We start from the raw sequence: 24,903 nt of genomic DNA, 5'->3' as shown, positions 1-24,903 counted from the left end.
TTTAAAAATAACTGAACTGTACGTAACTACTGTTGTCTTGCCAACTTTGTTTTGAGTAGCCTATAGTTACCAAGAGCCCCTAAACACATTTCATGGTTGACTACATGAAAAAAGTAAATATGAACACAAGAAAAGAGTACATTGTACCATCTCATTGTTAGTGCTTGGGCCTATAGGATTTTTTAACTTATAGGCTTTTTTGTATGAGCAAATAATGTTTTTGCTATCTGCAGGGCAATTCAATCAATTCTTTGTTGGTTTACAAATACTTTACCTATTTGAATGATTGTGCTCTGATTTGATTGTATTTGTTGATATGAGTTTAATTACTTGGATTGGTGCTTGTATTAGCCCAAAGTAGACAGTTCCAGGTGGACTACAATAAAACTAAGCAGTTTACGTCATTGTTTCAACACCTGCTGTCACTTTACGTCTGCCGTAAAGCGATGGACTGGCTCACAATAATGATATGAGATAACTGAACACTAAAACGTTATTTTGTTGATTTAAGAATTGTAATCGTGTTTATTGTAGATAAATGTATACATTGCAATCGGTAATATTAGTATTTCTTGACACAACGTTTTAGAGAAGTGTTTTAAGAGTTGTGCCCCACTGTGAGGCAAGAAACGACGTGAAGCAGTGGACGATTGTATTTAGCCAGTCATTGCCATGGCCTCCGAAAGCAGCGACAGCAACATGGACAGAGAAATGATTCTGGCTGACTTTCAGGTCTGTTTCACGGGGGATTATAGTTATGAGTGGGAATATAAAGCCGATTTCTACACTGATTAAATTAAACGTCTGCGAAGCAGATCAGACAATATCTGATACACATCGTATCAGTGTCAGTGATCCGGGGATAGCTAACCCTTCAAAGCTAACACTGACAGCTTGCTAACCAAAAGGCTACAATATTTCAGGTCAGACAGGTAATTCAGTTGTAAGTGAGAGGTATATTTATTGACACTTTAATAATGCACAAAATATACAAGGCATCGTATTTGTGACGTCGACTTTTGACACTTCGCTTAGTTACTAAAGATTAGAGACAGCGAAAAGGAGACTTCTCAAGTTGTTGTTTTCATCACCAGAATTTGAAGAAGTAGCTATCCCCTCTGAGATTTCGCAGCTTGTTTATTACACGATTTGAGAAGCGAAGATTCATGTGTTTCAACACTTGAATATCAACAAGCTTGAGATATAACAAAAGTTTTGTGGAAATATTTAGCGAAGAAACAATAGATTGTGTTGCGTGACATCACAATATTCTTAAGAAACTATTGTTTACCATAGGAGTGGAGGACAGGATAGATGGACGTCTATGCTAGTTTTAGTCAAAATGCAGATTTTGACCTATGGGAAGTTGGTGGAACCAGTCCCTAAAAAAAAAAAGAGAACAAACAAACAAAAAACATGATCATGCTCAACATGTGTGAATTTTGTTTGGCCATTTTTTTCTCCTGAAAAACGGTAAATTCCCCATAGCGCCCTCTATCTGAAATGATGACATGAAATTGTAGACGCAGGAAATATTGGTTATTGGACAAATTGGACTAAACGTTGCTCATTTGGCCAATATCAAAATTGCTCATCTTCTACCTTAAATGAAAGATTAAACTCTCCACAGTTCAATTGTTTTACAGACAGAAATCTGTCCCAATGTTGTGCACAATTATTTGTATTATTAGGTTGTTAGAGTGCCTGTGACACCACTTAACAAACCACAGGCTGCACAGTTAGTGCCTGTGCCAAACAGCAAGAAGGTCTCCAGTTAGATTCCCGGGTGAGACGGGGTCTGTGTGGAGTTTGCATGTTCTCCGTGTGGCTCTTGTTTCCCCTACCCCTATAAATGTGTACAATGGGGCCATGATTCCCCTGAAAAGAAATGGTCGGTCTCAAAAGTTCTAACAAGATATAAAAAATAAATAAAATACCAGTATTTTAATGATGAAATGGGTCCTCCTGACACATACATGAGTAGCAGCAGATTTTAATTTGTTGAAATCTTAAAATTTAGTTTGACAATTCCCGGCATAGTTTCATGAGGGCATAAAATGGGAGCATGTTTTTTACATTTAGGGCATTATTAAATTCTTCATGCCCATTGTATAACACAAGTAAAAAGTTCATTGAAATCCTGCTAAAGTAATAAATGTTTGCTGTAACTCTAGAGATTGTGAGAGATCCAAACTCTGATGTTCACAGTAAATGAAATCACACATCATGTTGTCTTATATATCGGCTAATAGTCTTTCCAAACTCCTTCACAACAATATTGGCCCCAAGACTGTAAAGAACACCATCTAAAAAAATAAATAATGTTCCTCTTTCCTTTGTTTCCACAGGCTTGCACAGGTATTGACAATATCGCAGAAGCAATCACACTATTAGAGCTAAATAACTGGGATTTAGTGGTAAGTACTTGTATTCCGTCAGTACTTGTATTGACTCTATGCAAACAGCAACAAGAGTAATCATAATACAGAATGGCCGAAATGTGACGTTGCACTTTTGCAACTCCACAAACTCACTGTGCAGTTTGTTGTAAGTTGTAATATTCCTGTTTGTGTGATAAGTGATTCTTTTTTATATATAGTTTATATTAAATCAGTATATCTTGACAGTATATCTTGTTTGTAACTTGCAATTGCATTGTTTTGGAATTTTTAACCTACCAGGTGAAACTAGCGTCTGTTGACTTGTTCTCTCGAGAACAATCCAGTTTGGTTTAACAAAGGCAGTTCTGAGGCTGACAATGGGATCGTTGTTTTGATCCCTACACATGGATTATGTTTATAATAGATGGGTTTCACAGTGTAGTAAAATGGTGACCTTTACCACAGTAATTAACAATACAGAACTGAATATTACTACTTTTAATTTGTCCTCAAAACGATGTCTATAACAGGAAATCCATAGCTGTAGAAAATTGTAGATCAGTCCTTGTATTTTTCCTATTAAAGTTTTGTTTTATTACAGGCAGCCATCAATGGAGTGATACCACAAGAAAATGGAATTTTGCAAAGGTATTTGCATTTAAGTCACCCAGTGATGTTACATAATAAGAATAGAATATTTACTGTATGTATTTTTTTGCTATTTTAAATTTACTTTGTATATCATTGTTAGCAATGTTAAACAATGTTATGTAACATAAGAATGATAATAACATATCATTCTTTAGTTATTAATTAGCTCAGAAAGAGAACCAGAATAAAAAGATGAACATCAGGCCACTCATCCAATTTAAAAAAAGTGTTTACTTCTGCATTGCATCTGTGTAAGTGACCGGGATAGTGATATTATTAATAGTTTCTCTTTGGTGTTTGATAGAAAAACGTTTTAATTCCGCAATAACTGAGAAAAAGGCATAGTATTCTACATAATTGACCTAAAGACAACCTTTTGTTTCACTCTCCACTTATCCACAGTCCATAGACATTCTTCCTTTTGGGTCATGAGAATATCTCTAGGCGTTCACAAGGGCACACATTGGCATGAATAGAGGCTGGCTGGCAGCATGACCAACAGCTAACACATTTACTAAGTGGCTGGCACTGGTATCCTCCTCCTCCGCCCAGTAAAAAGACTCAGATGATGTGGCTTTAGCCGATGCCAATGGGATACAGAGCCAAAACTACACAAAAAATGCCTCTCTCCCTACTGTCCACTTTTGTTAGAGCTTTCGGTAATTAAAAAGCTTGTAGTCTGTTTAGTTTAAACTTTAAGAGGATTCACTTGGATATCTTTATTTATTAATTAATGAATACATATTTTTTTAACATTATTATCCGAAAAACACCTAAAATGCCAGTACAGTGCAGGGCTCCATTGAACATTTCAAATAGTTGACTTGGCAGTTTTTGTTACTGGGCAAAGGAAGTGTAAGTTAGGGTTTGAGTTGGGCTAAGTTTTAAGCACAATCTATTTCACATAAAACTTACATATTATTTTTTTATCCAAGGTTTCCCCTACTAGACCGTGTCAGTTTTGTGTCCATTGACAGTAGGCCTCAGGGCAAAGGACAAAATGAAATCAACCTCTTTTTGACCCCCTGGTCACTCGAATAGCACGTTTCCGCCTGAAATGATTTTGCCCTCTTTTCCCTGGAAATTTTGCTTCGCTTTATGTTCTGGTTGTTGCAAAACTGCACATTATTATTATTGTTTGTTCTTTGACATCATTGCCACTTTACCTCTTTGTTTTCTTTACAGTAATTTTTCTAGTCAGGCAAGTCAAGCCAACATTTTTGGGCCTGTCAGCCAATCAGAAGCAGTGGAGGCCACAGCTACAGGAGCCACACCACCACCGCAGCCACCTTCCTCCTCCGCGTCGTCCTCTCCATCCACCGCTTCGACATCTTGTCCGCTCAATGCTTCCTCCCGACACATTGTAGAACGCCAGTCTCGGATGCTCAACTTCAGGGTGGAGTATCGGCAGCGCACTGTGGACCTTGTAGTAGAGGAAGCCAGTTCAGTTGGTGAGTAGAGCCAAGGAATTGGTGCACACGTCTAACAATCAAAGGCAGTTGCCCTATTATTGGCTATTGTTTTTTTTCTCTAAGGTGACATCAAACAAATCCTCGAGGCGGAGCTTGGGGTACCAGTATCCAAAATGCAGCTGAAGGGATGGAAAAGTGGTGATGTGTCTGACAGTGTAAGTTATAGTCAGTGTTGAAAGTATTTATTCAGTTTTAGCCGTTATTCAGTTTATGGTGAAACTAATTTGGACACACCGTGAAGCATCATCAATTTCAAATCAATTGCACTGAATTTTTGGGAACGTGTGAAGCGTAATTTTGTTTACGTTACATAAAAATGATCAAAAAAACTATATCTAATTGGGCACTGACAAATGTATCTTGTGCAAATTTATTTGTTTTTCTTGGTTGCGCTGCTGTTGCACAAGTACACACTAAGAGCTGTTATATTAATGATATTATCTTTTAATCTTTGGGAGAGTCGAAGCCCAAAATGATTATTGCAGACCTGTGTCCTTATTTTTTCTATTTATTTCCAAGTCAAATAGTATTGAGTATTATGTTAAATATATGGTTATAGAGGGGGATGCTTCCATAGCACAAAAACATCTGCTCTAGAGGCTGTGGAGTTGTTTTGTATCATCAGGTCAACATATATATAGATGTATAGATATGTAGCTGTTCTAGGGTCATATTATATTATATACAGTATATTATAGGGTTATTCCATATAAAATGTATGATTTTAGTATAAAATCAAACCTTCAGAACTTACTGCACATACTGTTATATTATAGATATATTAAATATGACTGTAAGCATTAAAAGTTTTGTATTGTTTATTCAGACTGCGTTGAGGAGTTTGCATCTGCCCAAAAACAACAGCCTCTATGTTCTGACCCCAGAAATTGCTCCGACAGCCAGTACCAGTAAAAACAGGTAAGCGCCTCCACAATATTCATTCTAGAGAGAAAAACCTCTTTGTACCTCACAGGAACAGCGCTTGTTTACTCGTGATTGTAATGCTTCGTGTTGACCAATAGGTGGCAGCAGGTTATTAGATGTAAGTAACTGTGGAAACTTGCCCACAAATAATACGTGACTCCTGTATTGTGAGAACACTGACCACAAAGGGCACATTTATTTTCTTCATTTCTGTTGTGACATTTAGAAAATGGCATCTTCCTCAGCTTCCCCGCAATGTGTAAATTATGTTGCCCTTTGTTATGTCGGTGCTTCAATACAGATGTAGGAGATACTACTGTGTGGTTTAGAGGTTTTCACTGTTTATTTAAAATGGCTTACAAGTGAAGACCATTATGTTTAATTGTGTAATTCATTGTAGCCCTGATGTCATTTCCTTTTAAAAAACATCTGAATTTGCTGGATTTACTCTAAAAGCATTAGGCATGAGAGTAAATATATCCTCTATATCTATAACACATAAATTAAGAAACTTAATGGCACCGAGGTCATAATGTACACAAATAATATTAATAATATTATTGTCCTATGGGTGTCAGACTGCTCATCTATAACAAGTAAAATTATGTCTGCCCTAAATTATTTTACTGCAATTGTAGCTTTTATTTTATCTGACTATTATTAATATCATTGTTATTTTGAAATAATTGTACTTAAATAGTGCAATTACAACAAATATCTCAACATCTTAAACCTTTACTTAATGTAGATATTTGTTGAGAAACTAAACCTAATTTTATTTTCATTTTATTAGATTATAGCTAATATTCATGATTATGATAATTCTGATTTACCTGCCCCTGTGAAGATTTGCAATTCATATTGGTTTACCTTTAATACCTCCCGTCCTGATCAAACATGCATAATATAAGATTTTGCCGGCAAATGGATTTCCGCACACCTTCGAACATTAACAGTCGTTGCTTTGCCTGCCGATGGAAGTGGTTGGTTTTAATATTGGCCCTCATCTGCTCTGCAACCGCTCCATTGCTCCCTTCTCGCTCTGTCACTTACTGCTGGGTCTCTTAACAGCGTCGTGGCCATTTTTACGTGTTAGCTATATCATCTTAGGTGTTAGTACCTCATTATTCTGGCTGCCAATTTTGGGGGGAACATTTCTGGTTTAATGCGACGGGGGGTCTCCTTTGAGACTGCGCTCTGTGTTTTTTTGCTATAAATGCATTGTATTTCTGTTTGAACGTAACATGCAAAGACGGATGTCACATCGAGAAGTAGTAAGGTAGTAGTAAGTGTGTTCTGTGCCGCAGTGTTAGCCTGATTTTAAAGAGGTTTGTCTGTGTGGCCATATTGATGACTGCCTGTGAACACAAGCGGGTGTCGAGGAGGATCTAATCCCTTGCATAAATGATAAGGTCCTAATGAATATTTCAATGCAGCTAGTTTTTTCTTCATTTACTCTCCGCGCTAGCTCAGAGCAAGCATGTTTGCCTATGAAAGGTTATTCTAATTTAAACTTAATTTGCAATAGCAAACATTTTTCATTAGCCGTTGTGTTGTTATCTCAGATTTCCCATGTCGTTCCCTGCGTCAGCCATTGCTGTAGCGGCCTGGTGCTCACTAGCCCTTAGGCTAACAGGTTAACGGACAGAGAAAGACATAGGATGATTATAAAGATGGCAGAGCAAAACAAGGCACCTCTTGAACGCTTTCGCCTCTTTCTTCTGTGTTGTGGGTGCAAAATGTGGAGGAGGTAAGAGGAGCTTGTGTGAACTTTGTCTTTGCTGGTTTGCTCTGAGTGACTATGGAATTGCATTGGGAACAATGTGTATGGGTATTTGTGTTTAGCAGGCACATGTCACTTTGTGTGTGCGCTTGTGTCTGGCACTGCTAGTTTAATAAGGTCTAGAGTCTGCTCTGCGCCGTGGGGACTCGCAGCTTAGGCGACAGGCTTACCTCAGAATGAAACCAATCTGTTTAGCCTGTTCTCTTCCCCTTCAAAAAGCTCAATTTTCTTTGTCCATAAAGTTAAATGACATGTTTCTCTTCAGTAAATTTTGAAGATTTTCCCTCAACATCTGCACCTCTGATATAACTTTTGGTGTGCGTTGCTCCTCTTTTTTTCTTTTTTTTTTTTTTTTTTATAAACATGTCTCTCTACCTTATAGGCCAGGCAAACTGAAATGTTGCAGACCAGCTCAGATGAAATCAACCAATGACGACACAAATATTGAAACATTCATATTTCTGCCAACTGGCCCCCACAGTTTAACATTTTTATTAAACCGTATAAAACAAAACGCTGTAGCTGTAGAATTATGCAAAATAGTGTCTGAACTGAAGTATTACTCGTGCGACAATTTATAAATTGCTGATTAGAAGACTTCCGCACAGTTTTATCCTGGTCTTTTTTAGAGGCTACGTTGCCCGACTTTACCCAAACATAATCATGATATTAGCTAAATCCGTATTCATGTGGCCTTACCCGTTCCTCTCACACACACACACATCCTCTCAGTATTCCTCCGCTTTGCCCATTACATATGCATTCAGCCTGTCCTCTCTACACATTTCCAATCTTCTCCAGTTAGCTACAACAAACATTACATTTACATATTGATTTCGTAGTTTTAGTCAATGTAAATATGCTGTCATTACAGTAAATTTGAGCTTCTGTTAACATAAGCTCGTCCAGATCTGCGCAGATTAAGAGTGTGATTGCATAATTAATATGAGTGCTACATATTAATACCCCCATCCCTCTCGTTCTCTCCGCTCGTCCTGCTTTCCTTGAGTTCTGAGCCCTGATTAAGTGGCTGCTACGGCCCTTAAGCCTCCCATTGATATTCAGTCTCACAGACCAAGACTTTGTTCAAAAACGTTACTTAACCTCACAGCTTATTATAAATGAAGCATCCAAAAGTTTACTCCTCCAAATTATCCTGTGACACCGGGCTCAAAATGGGTAAAAAGTGGGTGGTTCTCCCTTTTTTGTCTCATTATGTGAGTATCTAATAATTAGAAAAATATCACTGTTGCATTATATTTATAAGGATGAGTCTTAGATGGTGTATTTGATTAAAAAAGACAGGAACACATTTTCCAATAAGAATTAATAATACATGTTTTTTTTCCATTAAACTCTTCATGACGCTGATTTGTTAGCAGTGGGAGTGCGGTGATGGGCACCATGCTGTCACCGTGCAGGTGGTCATGGCTGTGCTACAGCAGCCTGCTGTGTTCAGCTATGGCCAGGCTTGTTAAGACACAATCAGTAAAGTGGGTGAGAGGGCCCCAGAGGAGTCGCTCGCCCCTCTCTGCCCGCAGGATACAACATCTTAACAAGTTTCGGCCTGCCTGTTATCCGACGCAGACCCTTTAATTGCTAAATGTTTTTGTACAGGATATCCTTTGATATTGTAATTAAAATTATTATGTTTTCATTATTTTAATTTTTTCTGCTGTTTGTCTTTTTTATTTAGCGCTCTGCAGGATTCGTTAAACCAGAACTTCCTGTTGGTCATCAGTCATCGTGAGGCTCAGAGAGACTACAGCCTGAACTTCCCCGGCTCCAGAACCATCCAGGAGGTATAACGTCAAACCACCTGCAGCCCCCACCCTGACATCCAGAATCATTGAATACTTTCTCATAAAAGCAAGCAGTCATCCCTCCCACTCAAGCCAAACTGTGCTAGTCTATCTTAGCCATCGATTCATTATTCATCACAAATGATCACATTTCTGAGCACATAATTACTCTCACAGCTGCGCCTTAGTACACCCCCCTCTTTGCTTCAGTCCCGGAGTCTGTGTCATTCTCCAATTCTCCTGACTTTGTACAGACTGGGACGCAATGTTATCGACTGATTTAGTCATGAAGCTTCATGAAGGCAGTCTATCCAAGAGTTTCTATACTTTAAAGATGTTGTTTTAATAACGGGCCCAGTCTATGCATCTCCACTTTACTATTATTTATACAAGTTTCTTCTGTTCCGCCGTATGCATTTATTTAGTCTTCATTTCTGTGCCAGTATGATGCTGTCATGTGTTGTTCACAGCTGAAGCATCCTGTTTGGTGAAGCAAAAATAACATCCCTTAGGAATAACTAGGACTCTTGTGTGAAGTATACTATTAGTTAAAACGAGTTTCCTATAGCATTCTCTATAGAAGCCATAACGGTGTGGCTTCTCCCCATGTGTGTGATGAGTGTCAATGATGAAATGACTATCGGCCTCTTGTAGAGCTTGTAATGGTGCTAATTGATCAGATTAGTTCGACCAGCATCATACGGCACCGGCAAGTTCCTTGGTCCTTGCGTCTGCCTCCTCCGCTCTCACTCTCTTCTAAGGCAGATGGTTTTGATGAACACCCGCTGTGAACCTTAAGTGTTTCTGCTGGGATTACAAACACTGGGGAGGTGTCTCTGCCATGTGGGAGGGGGCACTGTGGATGTGGAAACACGACTAAGGACTGTTGGCTTGGTGGGGGTGCTGTAACAGACCATAGTGGAACAGAGCGGGGACAATATGGCTTTAAACAGGCCTTCTTGTTGCTTTCTTTTCCTTATGCATGCTTGTCTTTACCCTTCTGAAGACCCCATGCAGTGTAAATGAGGCACAGAGATTTGCATTTAGTGTGTGGATCATACGCCAAGTAATAATATCTTAGGATTGGGGAATTTCTGCAGAGCCGTTTATAATCATGCAAGTGATATAGTTTATGTGACCAATCATTTGCACAGGACTGACTAAAACCCAACTGAGATAGCAACAAAGAAGTAACACCGTATTGAGCCAGCCACTGTGTCCAGTCACAGACACATATGGACCCGATTGCTGAGCATCTTTCTATCCCCATTCTGCTTTTGTCTCTCCTGTAGACCAGCGGATGGTCCCTGCTTGTGCATATCAATAGGCATAGAGTCCTGTCTTCTTGTTTGTCTTTGCTTAAGGCTCTAGATTTGCCTTGTGGCTCTCTTAAAGCTGCCCTCGCTCCTCCCTTTCTATCCTCCTATTCTCCATCTTAACTTCTTTCTTCTCCATTTCTGATGCACAGTGCTGTGTAGACCCTGATTGGCATTAACGGACAAGAGTGAGGGGTAAGTTGCTGGCTAGCTCCTCACATAAGCTGCAGAGCAAATGTTTGCCAGGCAAGTAGACGGTAGAATAGGCAGAGCTGCTGGGCCCAAGTTGTCCGTGACCAGACCAGTTGTCCTGGGGATTTCCCTCCTCTGCAGCCTCCCAGGCCGTCGCCCAGCCTTGCAGCTGGGGGACACTGGTACCGACGCAGAGCTGCATTGCTGAGAAAAAAGAGGCCGTATCGAAAGGATTCAAAGAACGGCATCTGGTGTGTAATGGAGGTGAAGAAAGGCAGTGAGAGCTTGTGACTCTTTAACGGAAACCTTTACTTCTCTTTGATTTGCTTCCAGTCAGGGATTACAGGAAATTGACCTTTACATCAACTTCTGTCATTTTTCACTGGTTCAGGATAATTTTTTAACTCTAATTAAGCAAATTACATTTTCATTGCTCTCCATCGAATGTTATATATATTTTCTATTCAAGGTTTTTTGGTTTTATTTTGCAATTTAGATATTGTATTAATTAAGTAATAATAAATGAACTATACATTTTTTGTAAAAAAAATAAAATAATAAATAATAACAGGATTATCTGTTTGTGCTGGAGAGCACAAGACAACAATGGCCTTTATTCTACAAACTGTCAGATTCTTCCCTCCATACTTTCTGTCACTTATCAAAGGTCATTGATTATTTTAACTTATCTTTTTTCTTTTGCCGCTGGACCAGTGAGATGCAAAATTCCGTTTTTACCTCTGTTTCCAGTGTGACAGACAGGGGGCAGCATAAGACAGTACTGCTCCTTACATAGGTTTGTTTGGTAATTATCCACACTTAAATACTTCTATGAGCCCAATTCCTATAAATGTATGTTTTTTTTTTTTTTTTTTTAATTCTTATGCCAAAATATATATTTGATTCCAGTCAATCTGCAGCTTCTGCAGTGGGTTTTGTGAATGCTCTGATGGCGTCAGGCCGGCAGACCTGTAGCTGTGTTTTCCTTCTACAGTGCGTTTAGTTTGTCTTCTGCCAGGTGCTTTTTATTGTCCTCATCCTCCGGCAGGGCTCTCTCCGAGGTGGGTGTTAAGTTTGTTGTTTCTGTGATGCTTCTTTAACCTCTGACTGCAGACTGTTCATTACTAGTGTTTATGCCTCTCATTTCTCGCTTCTTGTGCTCTATTCATGGACCGGCCAGCCGGTCAGTCAAATCCCTGTTGTGCGGCTGGTCAAACAGCGATATTACACTCTGTAATAACACTGGCCACCCGCTCTGACCTCAGTCTGCTCTCCTGGCCATAGCTCCTCTTCATAAGGGCTGGCTCTCACTAGTATGCTGTGGGATTTACAATAGAAAGACAAAGAGTGCTCTGTGCCACTTTTTATTATTTCACTTTTCCCCAGTTTGTTTGTTCTTTGAATTGCTTTTCTCGCTTGCCAGGCTCAACCCAAATGATTTCTTTGACTGGTAACTAACTAGAACATATTTATTTCTCCTTTAAATAAATAAATGTTCATCAATACAGCCTGCCATTATCTATTGTGTAGAAGTATATCAAGTAGAAATGAAGATGTAAGGGTAAATTCACAGACTTCTGCCTGCACAACTTTCAGAGCCTTTTGTACTTCCACTGATTTGTTGCTTCATGTTTGACATTGGCTTTGACTCTGTGTTTGTAACGGTCTTAAAGTTTCCACATCCATGACCCACAGTCCTGCTATGCTCAAGGATCCATCTCTTCTTAGTTCTTTTTAAAAAGACAGGATTTGACCCGTGTGGAGGGATCTTTGCTCTACAATAGATAGTTTTCTCAGCATCAGTGTCCAGCCGTGGACGCCTGAAGGCGAGAATTCAGCAGAATAAATGCACTAGATCCACGGCCGCCAGCGCTCAGACGCCGACGGTGCTTTGATCAGCTTTGGCTGGCGCACATCAGGCTGGCATTGAGGCTTTAAACCAACAACCCACTGAAGAGTGTAAAGCTGCGCCCGGCGGGACAGGAGCTGCTGGCTGCTAACTGTTTAAATGGGGGGAATGTTATTAAGTAATGCAGATACAACATCTGTGCCTGAATGACCGAAGAGAAATACTGTCCATTTCAAAGTGTGCGGGTGTTTGTGCTAGGCCTTAGCTCTGGCATCTGGAGAATGCTGGCTTTTTCTTTTTTTCCTTCCTCTCATCTCAATTCTTTCTGATCAACATTGAGGACGACCAGTATGCCCGCAATGTACTGTATTTTTAAATTTGATATGTCATGAAAAGATATGTCATTCTCTGTAAAAATATGAGAAACCATTTCATTTTATTTTCATTGTGTTCACAGGTGAAGAGGAATGTTTCAGACTTGACCAACATCCCAGTGCGGCACCAACAGTGGGAGGGATGGCCGGCGTCTGCATCAGATGACTCCGTAAGAACAATCTTTGATCTTTTTCACATATCACACAAGGTACCCAGTTCTGTATGTATTCTGTGTCCATTGACATCTTAGACTAGAATGCTGAAAGATTCATAGTGTGGCTTACAAATATTTTAATTATCGCAATTGTCATACTGGCAAAGTAGAACAGATTTTGAATGTGGGCAAAGCCAAAATCTCCAGTAACCATCTGACAAAATGAGTGAGAAGCATGGAAGTTAGCTGATGGAGCTAATTAAGATGTCACTGGCAGTAGAATGCAGCGTCGTCTATCTGTGGACATTAAAGCTCTCATCATTGAGTCTCTCTGACCTCTCTCGGCCGTGGGTCGCTCTTCCCAGCCATTCATCCTAAACACAGTCAAGCTGATCTGAAACAGGCCTCATACTGAACCTTGGGGAACCTCTGACCCCTTTTGTCATGTTCTTTCTTTGACAGCATATGTGTTCCCATACTAATTGTATAGTATGGTTTATCAGGCAACACTGTGGAGCTGTTGTGCACACAGTCTTGTGTGAACCTCAAGCTGACGTTTTCCTTTTAGATCTATCTGAGAGTTCTTTTGTTTAAGCATTGCTTTTGATATATAATACACTCTTTGCATGTATTTTATTTTCTGCTTGACTAATTAGTATGGATACCTTTTAATGTTTTAAAGGACGTTGTTTTTTTGCCACAGATGGATTGTCAATAACTGCATCTGTTTCAACCCTGTGGAGTATAGAACTTTAGATTTTATGAAATTTGCTTAGCTGTATCTTTCTGGATAGCAGAATAAACAGAGACCACAGTCCATAGTTTGTATTGTCTGAGCGCTCGATAGACCTCCTATAGACGACCAATCTGAACAACTGAGAAGCTAAATTTTTATGATTATTATGTAAACAATTATGGCATTTATTACCGGCTTATAGTAACAAAATAACAAAAGATTTGTATTTCCCTGTGGCAAGCATTTTGATTGTGGATTCATTTGAACAACATGTCAACATTTCCTATGGCCCTGGTTAACCCTGTGGTATTAGGTTTTATGGCTTTGAATGGTAAACGGATTGCAGCTCATTGTGGCTTCATGGTTCCGGTCAGCACCTGGCTACACACATCAGCACCAGAGTGTGTTTTGTGGATGAGATGATATTAAAAAGCAGTGAGACAGAAGTGTAATAATGGTCTGTGCTGGAGCCGCAGCTTTCTTATTGAAACGTCTGAAGGTATTAACAGAGAAAGCCCATGGCTTGGCTGGCCTAGTGGCTGGGTAGAGCCAGAGTTAGTGTCCAGCTCATTAGCCCAGCCGCATCTCCTGGGGTTTGTGCCAATAAAGATGGCAGGGACAGACCCCGGCTTACCTTTAGCTGTGCAGACGAGTCTGCTCTCAGAAGAATCTACGACATTACTTAACTGTTTTATGTTTCATTGAGTAGTTTACCTGCTTAAGCCCTTTGCATTATTGTGCCCCGTGAATTCCTGTAAACAAGCTTAAAGTTGCCAGGGGTGTTTGAAATAATATAATACTTAGTTAATGCTGAGTAAGTAGATATTCATACTTTTTGCATACCCATAGGTCGCGTTGTACATTTTCCGAATTTAAGTACAATTCTGACTTTCTCGCTACAATAGTTTTTGTTGGTGTTTCCACAAAATCTCTGTGTGTTTTGTATTTAAAATGAGCTATTTGAGTTTCTTGTATTGTTTACACAAGTGTTTTATTGTTGAAGTGAAATAAACTAGACATACTAATTCACAGGTAATGAAAGTAGGGGTTTGAGCATTACATCAATGTCTGTTCCTCAGTTTGTTCAAATTCTTGTATACAGTGATTTCGGGGTCCTTTTGCAAATGTTATCTGATTTATGAGATTAAAGATACTTAACCAGTCAGTACAATCATGTACTTGTTAACTGCACATTATGTGATTTATGTGATGAGTTAAAGCTTTACTAACAATATTTTAAACATTTGGACACAAATTAATGCAAAATATAAATATTGAATATTAACTTTTAATTAACTACCTTTTTAATTAACTGGGCGGCACGGTAGTACAGTGGTTTGTGCTCGTGTTTCACAACTAGAAGGTCCGGGTTCGATTCCCACCAGGGATGGGGCCTTTCTGTGGAGTTTGCATGTTCTCTCCGTGTCTGTGTAGGTTTCCTCCGGGTACTCCGGTATCCGATACCACTAAAAACATGTGCAATTGGCCAGGATGAATGACAGTGTGTTTGAGAGTGTGCATGGGGGACGACGGATGGAAATTAGCCCAAGGCGACAGAGTTTACATGCATGAGACCCATGTATGTTCATTAACATGCACTGTCCCGACCAAATGAACCGACCAGATTGTTTTTTGAGTTGACACGGACAAAATACACAAATATGTTTTCGCTCAATAATGATGTTTCAGATGGTATGCAGGAGCTGGGATTCCTGAAGGGATTAATTAGGGTAACGGGTACATTGGTAACGGACCCACCCCTCGTTTACACCACCAGGCACATTGTATCGCCTGACACCGGGCTTCACCAAAAAGTCTAGGTGGAGGTCGTTTCATGTCATAGCAGGAGGCCACGCTCAGTCTCTCTGTCCCATGCCAACTACACAAAGTAGGACTCGCGGGGCATGATAACGTCAACCCCAATCTGAACACTGATTAATTTACTGACAAGACTTGCATTTTGACTTATTTAAAGGAACAGGCCACCATTTTTAATTACTGAGATATGTTCTTACCTTAGACGAGTTGATGTGTAATTGTCTGGTCTTTACATGTGCGCTCAGTCACGTCAACAAAGCGTAGACGGCGTTGGCGTAATAGTCTATCCTTCTCTCCTGTGGACCCAAACGGGAGTGAAGTTAGAAGCGGCCGAGCTCTTCCATGTTTTCTCTATTTAAATACAGTTACATGAGTCTTTACAAGTATAGTGACACAAAATTAAAACGGACAAAAAGGGGTACTATATTAATAATAATAATATCTTAGGAGCACTTCGACTTCACTGCGCGGATGTCGAAGTGCTCCTGATATGTGTCACTATACTTGCATAGTGTAAAGACTCATGCAACTATTGAAATGGAGAAACATGGAAGAGCTTGGTCGCTTCTAACTTCACTCCCGTTTGGGTCCATAGAGGAGAGGAGGAGAGGCTAAATGCTAACGCTGTCTGCGCTCTGTTTACGTGACTGAGCGCACGCATAAAGACCAGAAAGCTACACATCAACTCGTCTAAGCTCAGGTAAGAACAAATCTCAGTATTTAAAAACAGTAGCCTATTCCTTTAAGACATCATTTTACTTTAGAAAGCATTTGTATTATCACAGTTGCCACAGAAAGCCACAACATACAAAAGGAAGTTGTATGTTGTGTAATCACAGTGCAAGTCAAAGAGTGTGTTGGGCATATGCATGCACTGCCGTTAGCTCCAAAATGGGTTTTATTGACCCCTCGTTTACATGTTACAGTGCGTTGGAGACTGCATAATTGCTACGTTCTCCAGGAGACTTTTGCTGTGTAAACAGCCCCTTATATGGTTTCTCACAGTGATGAGGTCTATTTATCTGCTGGAATCTATCCAGTCACATCTAGGTGGCTTTTCCTCTAACTTCCACTGCCTTGCATGGTTTGTTCACAAGTGAGACCCCACAGCTGAGTGACACTAGGGTTTTGTCAGTTGGCCCTGGGCCCTAGGACCACCATATTGATCCCAAAGTTGGCACAGATGTGCAATCGAACATGGTCCGCTGCAGCTCAGAGCTCAAACAATTCTCAGCCTTCTAGTGGCTTGGATTACAGGTGCACACCACTCTACAAAGAACTGAAGACATTTTGATTGACAGTGGCACCCCTATACCTGTTGACTGACAGGTCATGGGACTGCCTTATTAGATTCCCCTTTCCCCGCTGCATCCAGCTGTCCTTCACACTAGTAATTGCTGACATTTATGCAGTGTTTCTTGGTGTTTGCTAATGTATTAATTCTCCATATCCTTCAAGAGGGCTAGTCTTGTAGGCCATCCCCTCTTCTCTCTGTTTCTCATTGGTTGTCAGTTTCTATAGCGATATGGTTCGGTGGAAAGCTCGTTCAGGTTCATTATCTCACATTTAGGTGAACTGTAAATGAAATGTACAAGACAAATTGGATGCTTCAAGCTGAAAGATTAATCAATGTTAGGTTACTTTTTTGTGAAGAGCTCATCTCAAGCACCTCATGTTCTTAATAGAAAGTAAAGTTGTGGGTATAGTTCTTCCAATAGTAATTATCTCACGCTCACAGCCAGTCAGCTAATCTAAACAGTACCGACATAAGAACAAGACAAAACAAACAAAACAAAAAGAAGAGAGCGATAGAAGAAAGTGGGGAGAGGAGTATAAAGGCCTGAAGAGAAAGGTGGTGAGGTCGTGGACAGAGAATTCCTTCCCTGTATTGGCCTCTGAATGCTCGAAGCCTCAATGCAAGTGTTAATTAAAAGAATCCAAAAAGAAGATGTGGGAGCAGGTTATTCGAAGGGGGTTAACCTCACTCCCCACTCCCTGTGCCCCGCGGCGCTTCTGCCTTGTTTCCACGTTATACCGCTGAGCCGCCAAGCTGCACTTGTGTTCCTCAACATCAGGAAAAGCCATCGGGTCAAAGCAAAGAAGAGGATTGAGAGGCACTCAACCAGTTTTCTTTTTTTTCACTTTCCCTACTTGCATCCATGTCAGCCCAAACCCTTCAGGCTGGCTTTGACAAGGGAAGTGATCAACTTTATTTATACACTTATTAGGCTCTTAGCCCAAAGCCCTCTCATTCAGCTCTGGCGCTGAAGGGCTTTATGGGGATTTTCTCGCCTGTTGATTCTCAAGTTGATTGCCACTCAAGTTGGGCAAGGAGAAAATAATTCAGCTTATTTATTCATATTGTAAAAAGTCAGCTCTAGAGGGAAATCAAAGTGGCTTTCAATAGGAAGCGTGTCCTTTCCATGTGAAGGCTACATTGCATGTCTTTCTACTCGTATGTCTCATGGAACACTTGTATTTAGTAATAACTTCATTTCAGTTTTCATTATAGTACATGAAAGACAATGGCTTTGGGACACCGTGTTACATTTGAAGTTAGAAAAGATGCAGGATCACCGCAGAAAAATGTTATCAACAATGAAAGCTCTTATTTCAGTAGGCAGGGGTTTTCAAACCTTTTTAGGACCAAGAACACACCTAAACTCCACTCCCAGTTAATTAGACCTCAAATATGCAGGACTGCAACGTTTCACTTACGTAGATTTTCCCCTTCAAAAGGTTCTTTCAATCAATAATAATAAACAGGTCGTTATGAAGTGTGTCATTAAGATTATTACTAGTGAATTTCACCTTTTTTTTCAAATCCTAATCCTGACTCTGATCCTAATTGGCTCAGAGTTTGAGAATGATGGCTTTCTGGCGATTATCTCTCTGCAGAAGAATGAGCAAGCTGTATATCCCGATATATTTAGGTTGAATGTCGATATACGATGTATCCCGATATTTTTTCAGAGTCAAAGCCAAATACGAATAGTTTTATTGAAAACTCTCTATAAAATGTAAGTTCCATAAACACTGTGTAACAAAGCTTTGTAAGATGCACATTTAAATAAAACATATCTTCAATAAAAATAGCTTATAAAATAAAATAGATCAATCTTTTTCTGAGGGCAGCATTTATATATATAAAAAGATAACAAAATAAAGGGTTCAGTTTAAGATGAACTTGTTTGAACATCAGCTTGTAATTACCTGTTTCTTTTTGTTAACTTAATAGCTTTTCTGAACAGTCTCAACCAGTTGCACAAGAAAAAGACTATCAACTCAATAAACATGTTCTTTTTTTACTTTGATAAACACTAGTGCTGTCTTGAGGTAGACATTAGAAAACAGACGAGCGTGTCCTCCTTCATTTAAAGATTTTGTGCAAGAAACACCAGCCTGTCAACGGCATCCGGTAAATTTGAACTATATCGATATATGCGATATGGTCTAATTCCATATCTCATTTAAAAATATATCGATATACCTTAAATATCGATATATCGCCCAGCCCTACTTGTCATGTTAATATGCGTTGTTATAGACGCCATGCACATGCACTTTCTGCACTTTTTAACTGTATGTTTGGTCACTCAGTGGTGCTATAAATCCAGCTGTAATATTTATTTATTATTATCCTTTATCCTTTATTCCCTTGCAACCCTTTGGATCCCTTGTTGGGTGCTTGTTTTTGTCATTCTTTTTCTTTGTCATTTTTAGGAGTGATTGTTAAAATGGCTGGAGACCCGGTGGCTGAGTGGTTATCACTCTTGCCGGTCACATGTTTCCGTATCGTGCTGGCTTTTCTGTGCAGAGTTTGTACCTGGATAAGTTTCCTCTGGGTGCTCCCCCATGAACCGAAAACATGGCACATTTGGTTATCTTCCAGCTGATTCTGACTAGGACCCTAGGACATCTTCTTAGTTTTATCATAATCCAAATTACTTTTTAAAAATGCACTGTAATGCGTATGTGAGGCACTCATTTAACCCTCGTCAGTTTGTCCAAAAATGGCCCGTCTCTTTCGCAGTGATGTCATCCTGAGTTTGTATAGTTTCAACATTGCACATCAGTCTGGCCGCTGCTATATTTGAGCCGTTTTCTTTGCTAAAGACAACACATGGCGGGGCCTCAGCTGGATGTTGTTCTTTTTTGATTTATCTGGGGAGAAACTGCTTTTCTCATATCTTCCATTTCATTATTGAAGTGCTGGGAATTGAAAACACAGTGGTCAATAAAATAACCCATTTCACTTTCAATCTACTCACTCAACGGCTTCAGTATTTTATTTAATACTCCTTGCTTGGGTAAACATGTCTTTTAAATTTTGGCCAATGTTTTCCTGAATATAAAAAAGCTCTGTAAATGAACAGACCGCATTCAGCTTAGCAGCGATTGTGCCTGTGGTCTTATGCCCTGAGTTTGTCACACTTTCTAACAATATGTGGCTGACGGATAGACCTTTGTTGACGGCTTGTCAGATTATTTGCTTCTTATCAGCGCGTATGGCGCTCAGTGGGACTTGGTGCTAGTCTATGTTGTTGACAAGGTCTAGTGGTTACACTGTTCTCTCTGGCTATAGAAGTGAAGGCCAACATGAAGGATCACTATTAAGGAAAGAAAAGAAGTAACTCTCCATGTCGCCCCATTCAAAATCAATTGGCGTTGCATGTAATCGTCTCCTGATTCAAGCCTGTCCAGCTGCTCTTTGTGTTGCATAGCACCTGACAATGGAGCAGATCATAGGACCTCTGCAGGGGACAAGCAGTTACTCTACTTTCGGCTTTTTCCTCATCCCTGTTGTTCCCAAGTTCACTCTCCCAGAAAACTGTTTACATCTGGGCTGCACGCTTTGCTTTCATTAGTATGACAAGTTACAAACTAACATGTCATTTTGTCCACAGCCTTACTAAGATCGGATATGTTCATGTGGACATTGGGAAACTCGTTCAACTGTGCTTCTTAAATTTTATTTTCAAATACTGAATTTCACACTTTTAAAAACCAGCAGAGGCGGTCAGTGTCATGTGTTGTGGAAGTCCCTCTTGATTTAGACAGAGATGCCTCCTCTGTAATGAGTCCCGACTGACTAGCGGAATTTCTTCTCGGCTTTGGATTTGGAAGCTCATTAGTTTTCTGCAAATGCCATAAAATACCAGCTGACGAAATAAACCAACTCTGTTATTTTTGTGTTTTTAGATGACACTAGCTGTTTCGGGTATCAGTTATCCTTGCCATCATCTCAGTGTTTGTCGAAGGACGTCACCAGCAAATGCCCAGGAGCCCACAGAAGAGGTACAACTGAACACACACCATCTTCATGTGTGCAACTGGTCTTTGGCTTATTGGTTTTACACTGTGTTCTTGAGTATTCAAAAACATAACTTTTGATTGTATTCTTATTAGTGTGCAGATGTACATATGATCAGCGACAGCGAAGGGGATGACTTTGAAGATGCGTCAGAGTTTGGTGTGGACGACTCAGAAATGTTTGGAATGGGTTCTTCAAGTAGTCGAAAATCACCTATGAGTACGTGCTGCTGCTGCTGCTGATTTTCTCGCCACAGTCTGTCTCATCACTGACCAGGTAATTGTCTTCTCCACAGTGCCAGAAAACAGTGATAATGAAGCTGATGCCTTACTGCACTTTACTGCTGAGTTTTCTTCAAGGTGAGTTTTGTGACGCTGTACTACTCTGAGCGTGTACGGTTCACACACAGCAGTGATAATGTTCCTTTATGGCAGGTATGGGGAGAACCACCCCATGTTTTTCATCGGTTCTTTGGAAGCAGCGTCTCAAGAGGCCTTCTACGGCAAAGCCAGAGATGTGAGTAACTTTTGGTTTTGGAGTTTTTATTGATCTTTTATGGGGACCACCAATTCATTTTCTCGTAGGAGAGGTGTGGTTTACGATCGTCCATAGCCGTTTATTGGGCGCTAAGAATGTCTATGCGTCTGCAGTAGCCATAGCCAATCGTATCCGATGACGTATGACAAACCCGCTGTAAACTTTTGAGCTAAACTAGTTAGAACACGGTCTAAAGCTTGATAGAAAAATAGCGTTGCGTCTACTGCTGTCATTTTGGATCCGTAAATAAACTTTTTTTTAAATTCGCAAATAAACTACAAGCTTCCGTATATCGAATAGCTCGTCATCGTCTTGCTGTCCCTCCTCGTTCTGTGATTGGTTCCCAAATCCATGCGAAAATTTTGGCCATGGCCCCCAGCCGGGCAAATCTTTATAGTAAATCTTTTAGGTATTTGCAATGCCAATTTACTTTATATATGGGTAATTTGGTAATATTGCTTCATTAAATAAAGTTTTTAGACTTTGCAAGATATTTTATTTTCCAGTTTGTCTGTTTTTTTGTTTGTGTTTTTAAGATGTCTGTATTAACTGGCAGCTTGTGTAGATTAGTGACTTCTGAAACCATGGGGACAGCAAGATGTTAGATGTGTCAGGCACTGTATTTTCCGGACTATAAGTTGCTCTGGAGTATAAGTCACACTAGCTAAAAAGAAATGCATAATGAAGAACTGCACCTTTGACAAGCCTCTCCCGGCAGCGCGTTGTTCAATCACCTATTTGCGAACTCGTTCCTCTGGCTGTTGCCATCTAGCTTTTAGCCCATAATTTGCTTTGTTTGTTTTTTTCATTGCAATAAAAGTAAATTTCGCTTTTCGCCCGTCCCTCATAAGTTTCTTACTCACTCCACACTTTTTCTCTTCTGCTCGATTACTGTTTTTTAAATCTTCAGTGGTACAGGAGAGGCAGATACTGGTACACAAGCCTAGAGCGCCCTCTAGCAGATGTCAGTTTTAAGATAGCAATCATGTGAAATTATTTATTTTTACATATAAGTCGCATCTGAGTATAAGTCGCACCCCCAGCCAAACTTTGAAAAACGTGTGACTTATAGTCCGGAAAATACTTTCTATAATATTTTACCTCCAGAAAATGAAGTATGTCACAAAAATTAAAGTTTCATCAAAAATAAACAGAAGCCGTGGGGGGAAAGAAAGCGAGATCTTGGCGTTTTGCCTTGTTCCCAGCTGATCTCTTCTCCTAAGCCAGTGCAATATGGACAGAGCTTCTCTGGTGTTACACTCTCCACTGTGCCACTGTACTTCAGGCTGTGCGAGTGCAAAATAGTGTTCTTTTTCTCTGCAGTTAGCGTTATTGTGTGACTTAGCCCGCCAACTGTGCAGTGGTTAGGGTGGCTTTAGAGAATTTTGCATGAAAACAGAAGCTATTTGATCGGTTCTGTGTTTGTCCTGTTTTGTCACAGGCGCACCACGCTACAGGCCAAAACATGCTGCCGTCTCCGCTTTCATTACACAGTAGCATATGTCCACCATTACACCGGCCCTTTTCCATCCTTACTCATTACTCTCTCAGCTCTTATTTTGGAGAGGAGTGCAGTTTGGTGTTCCTATTGTGAAACAGCCCACTTAATTAGAATGATATTGGAATACAGAAGATTTGACTCGAGGAAAGACTTATTTGGCGTGTCTTAAAACTGAGAAGTTGCTCTCACTCATTCTGAAAGCCTGAGAGAGAGGCTAATCACTAAGCAAAACACTACATTTGATGAAGTGTTTCTGAAGGTGTGTGTTGGGGGACTGTGGAGATGGACTCAATCCATCCTTAATGAAAATGCTTTGGGCTCGGGAGCTGAGCTGAGCTGAAGTCTCTTGGGGATCAGTGGTTAGCCGGAGCATACAGAGAGATAGGCCACCCATCACTAACCACGATCCCGGCTAAATCCCCATCAACGCAGTGGTTAATCACTCTAACCCCTCTCTCCTCCGCTGCTCTCCTGTCCGCCACACACAAAGACACATCAAAATTCATAGCCTCGCTCGAGAGGGGACTTCAGGGATTTATCGCTGCCAAGTATCCGCTTTAACACCCACGGCAGCCCTCGAGAGTCAAGAGGGAAGAGCACGGACGGACCAGCCTGGCATATGGCACATAGATAGACTTAAAGCTTGCAGATCGCCGGCTGGAAATGACAAGCAAGTCTCTTCTGTGGAGTGGACTGAGGACTGGCCTTCGAGTAAACATAGCAAAGTTAATAAGGGAGGGATTTAACAGAAATCAATTCGGACGAAACAGTCTTCTTAGGTGATTTTTATATATGTTCATACAAGCTTATATTCTATGGTTGCGTAACGATCCTTTTACGTCTTGTCTTCAATGCCGACTTGGAGCTCTACAAGTGACAGACGTTTAATTATAGGGGATGATTGCAGTTAGATGTGCAGATAATTTGTTTCCGGCGGTGGGTGGGAGCAGGCTCTGTGGTTGGTCATCGATCTGAATCAGTTTTCCCACTATGTGTGCAGGGTCATTAGATCAGTCATTTGAGCTCTTCATTTTGAAGTGTTTGCTTTTGTAGACTGAGCCTGCCATCTGTAGAGCGAGCACTACACGGACAACTTATCCCTGCAGTCCCTGTCCCCGTTTCCATATGTGGCACGTTTAGTGCAACTAAACTTTGAGTCAATTAAGAATAATCATTATAATAATACATCAAATTTGTTTGAACCGTCTCTTAAAAGCGTCATTTTAAAGATTTTCATTAATGCCTTTTTACCAACTGCATTTTCTCCAGTTCAGCGTTACCCAAATAAATCTTCTAGCTATTTGAAAGCTAAGACCTATAAAAGTGATCCAAATGGTTTTTGCACTCACGTGGTTCTGTTAAAAAAATAAAATAATCCATCGCTTTTCTTTTTTTTTTGGGGGGGGGGGGTTCCGTTTTGTTGCTGATTTTTTTCTCACGTTTCGCCACACTTTTGTCACTTTTTAGTTTTTAAATTTGGGTAATAGCAAACTGTAGAAAATGGGGGTCAAGAGGTTAAAGCAAGTTCACGTTTTTAATCTATTTTGTGGAAAGGCAACGGTCATTTTGGTGAATTTAATTATACAAATACAACATAAAACAAAAGGGCTCAAACGGAGTAGGCTGAAGTAGAGTGATTATAAATGATGATTGTTGATTTTTACTTGAGACATAAAATAAAAGTTCTATAAATAAAGATATTTGTCTATGGGCATATTGTAAGTTTATCATTCACTTTTTTTTAATGTAAAGTAAGTATTTTCACTTTACAGGTTACATGTGAATATAACACAATTAGGCATCTTTATAAACTTCTCCGCTGTAATGTTCTCTGACTCTTTCTTAAATGTCACAAAAGCACTCAAATCTCTCCGGACCCTCTTTTGTTGTCATCGATAATAATTGTGACTCGATTTCTCATTTGTTCAAAGCGGTTTTAGGTTCAGGTGTGAACAGGTGTTTTTTTTTTTTTTTTTTTAGGGAGGGGGGGGGACTGAGGGGTCACTATCCCGCTCAGGTTGGACCTAGTAATTTAGCTGAAATGAGGGATTTGCTCCTCCCCACAAAGACGGGCCTTTACAAAAGACTGGACTTGAAA

General features: G+C 40.0%; 1 protein-coding gene across 1 annotated transcript in view; it reads left to right on the top strand.

Moving 5' to 3' along the window:
- Positions 1-447: 447 nt before the first annotated feature.
- faf1 (Fas (TNFRSF6) associated factor 1) overlaps positions 448-24,903 on the top strand; it is a 41,420-nt gene continuing 16,964 nt past the window's right edge. Inside the window, exons 1-12 of the mRNA XM_079574477.1 lie at positions 448-732; positions 2,349-2,417; positions 2,983-3,029; positions 4,218-4,483; positions 4,568-4,659; positions 5,331-5,422; positions 8,908-9,013; positions 12,828-12,914; positions 20,656-20,751; positions 20,863-20,986; positions 21,063-21,126; positions 21,202-21,283. Coding sequence (XP_079430603.1) covers positions 673-732; positions 2,349-2,417; positions 2,983-3,029; positions 4,218-4,483; positions 4,568-4,659; positions 5,331-5,422; positions 8,908-9,013; positions 12,828-12,914; positions 20,656-20,751; positions 20,863-20,986; positions 21,063-21,126; positions 21,202-21,283 — 1,185 coding nt within the window. The 5' untranslated portion in view covers positions 448-672. The remainder of the gene's footprint in view (positions 733-2,348; positions 2,418-2,982; positions 3,030-4,217; positions 4,484-4,567; positions 4,660-5,330; positions 5,423-8,907; positions 9,014-12,827; positions 12,915-20,655; positions 20,752-20,862; positions 20,987-21,062; positions 21,127-21,201; positions 21,284-24,903) is intronic.

Source organism: Gobius niger (assembly GCF_951799975.1).
Source record: "Gobius niger genome assembly, chromosome: 17".
Taxonomy (NCBI): domain Eukaryota; kingdom Metazoa; phylum Chordata; class Actinopteri; order Gobiiformes; family Gobiidae; genus Gobius; species Gobius niger.
The sequence above is the reverse complement of the archived record's forward strand: the minus strand, read 5'-3'. Positions and strand labels throughout refer to the sequence as shown.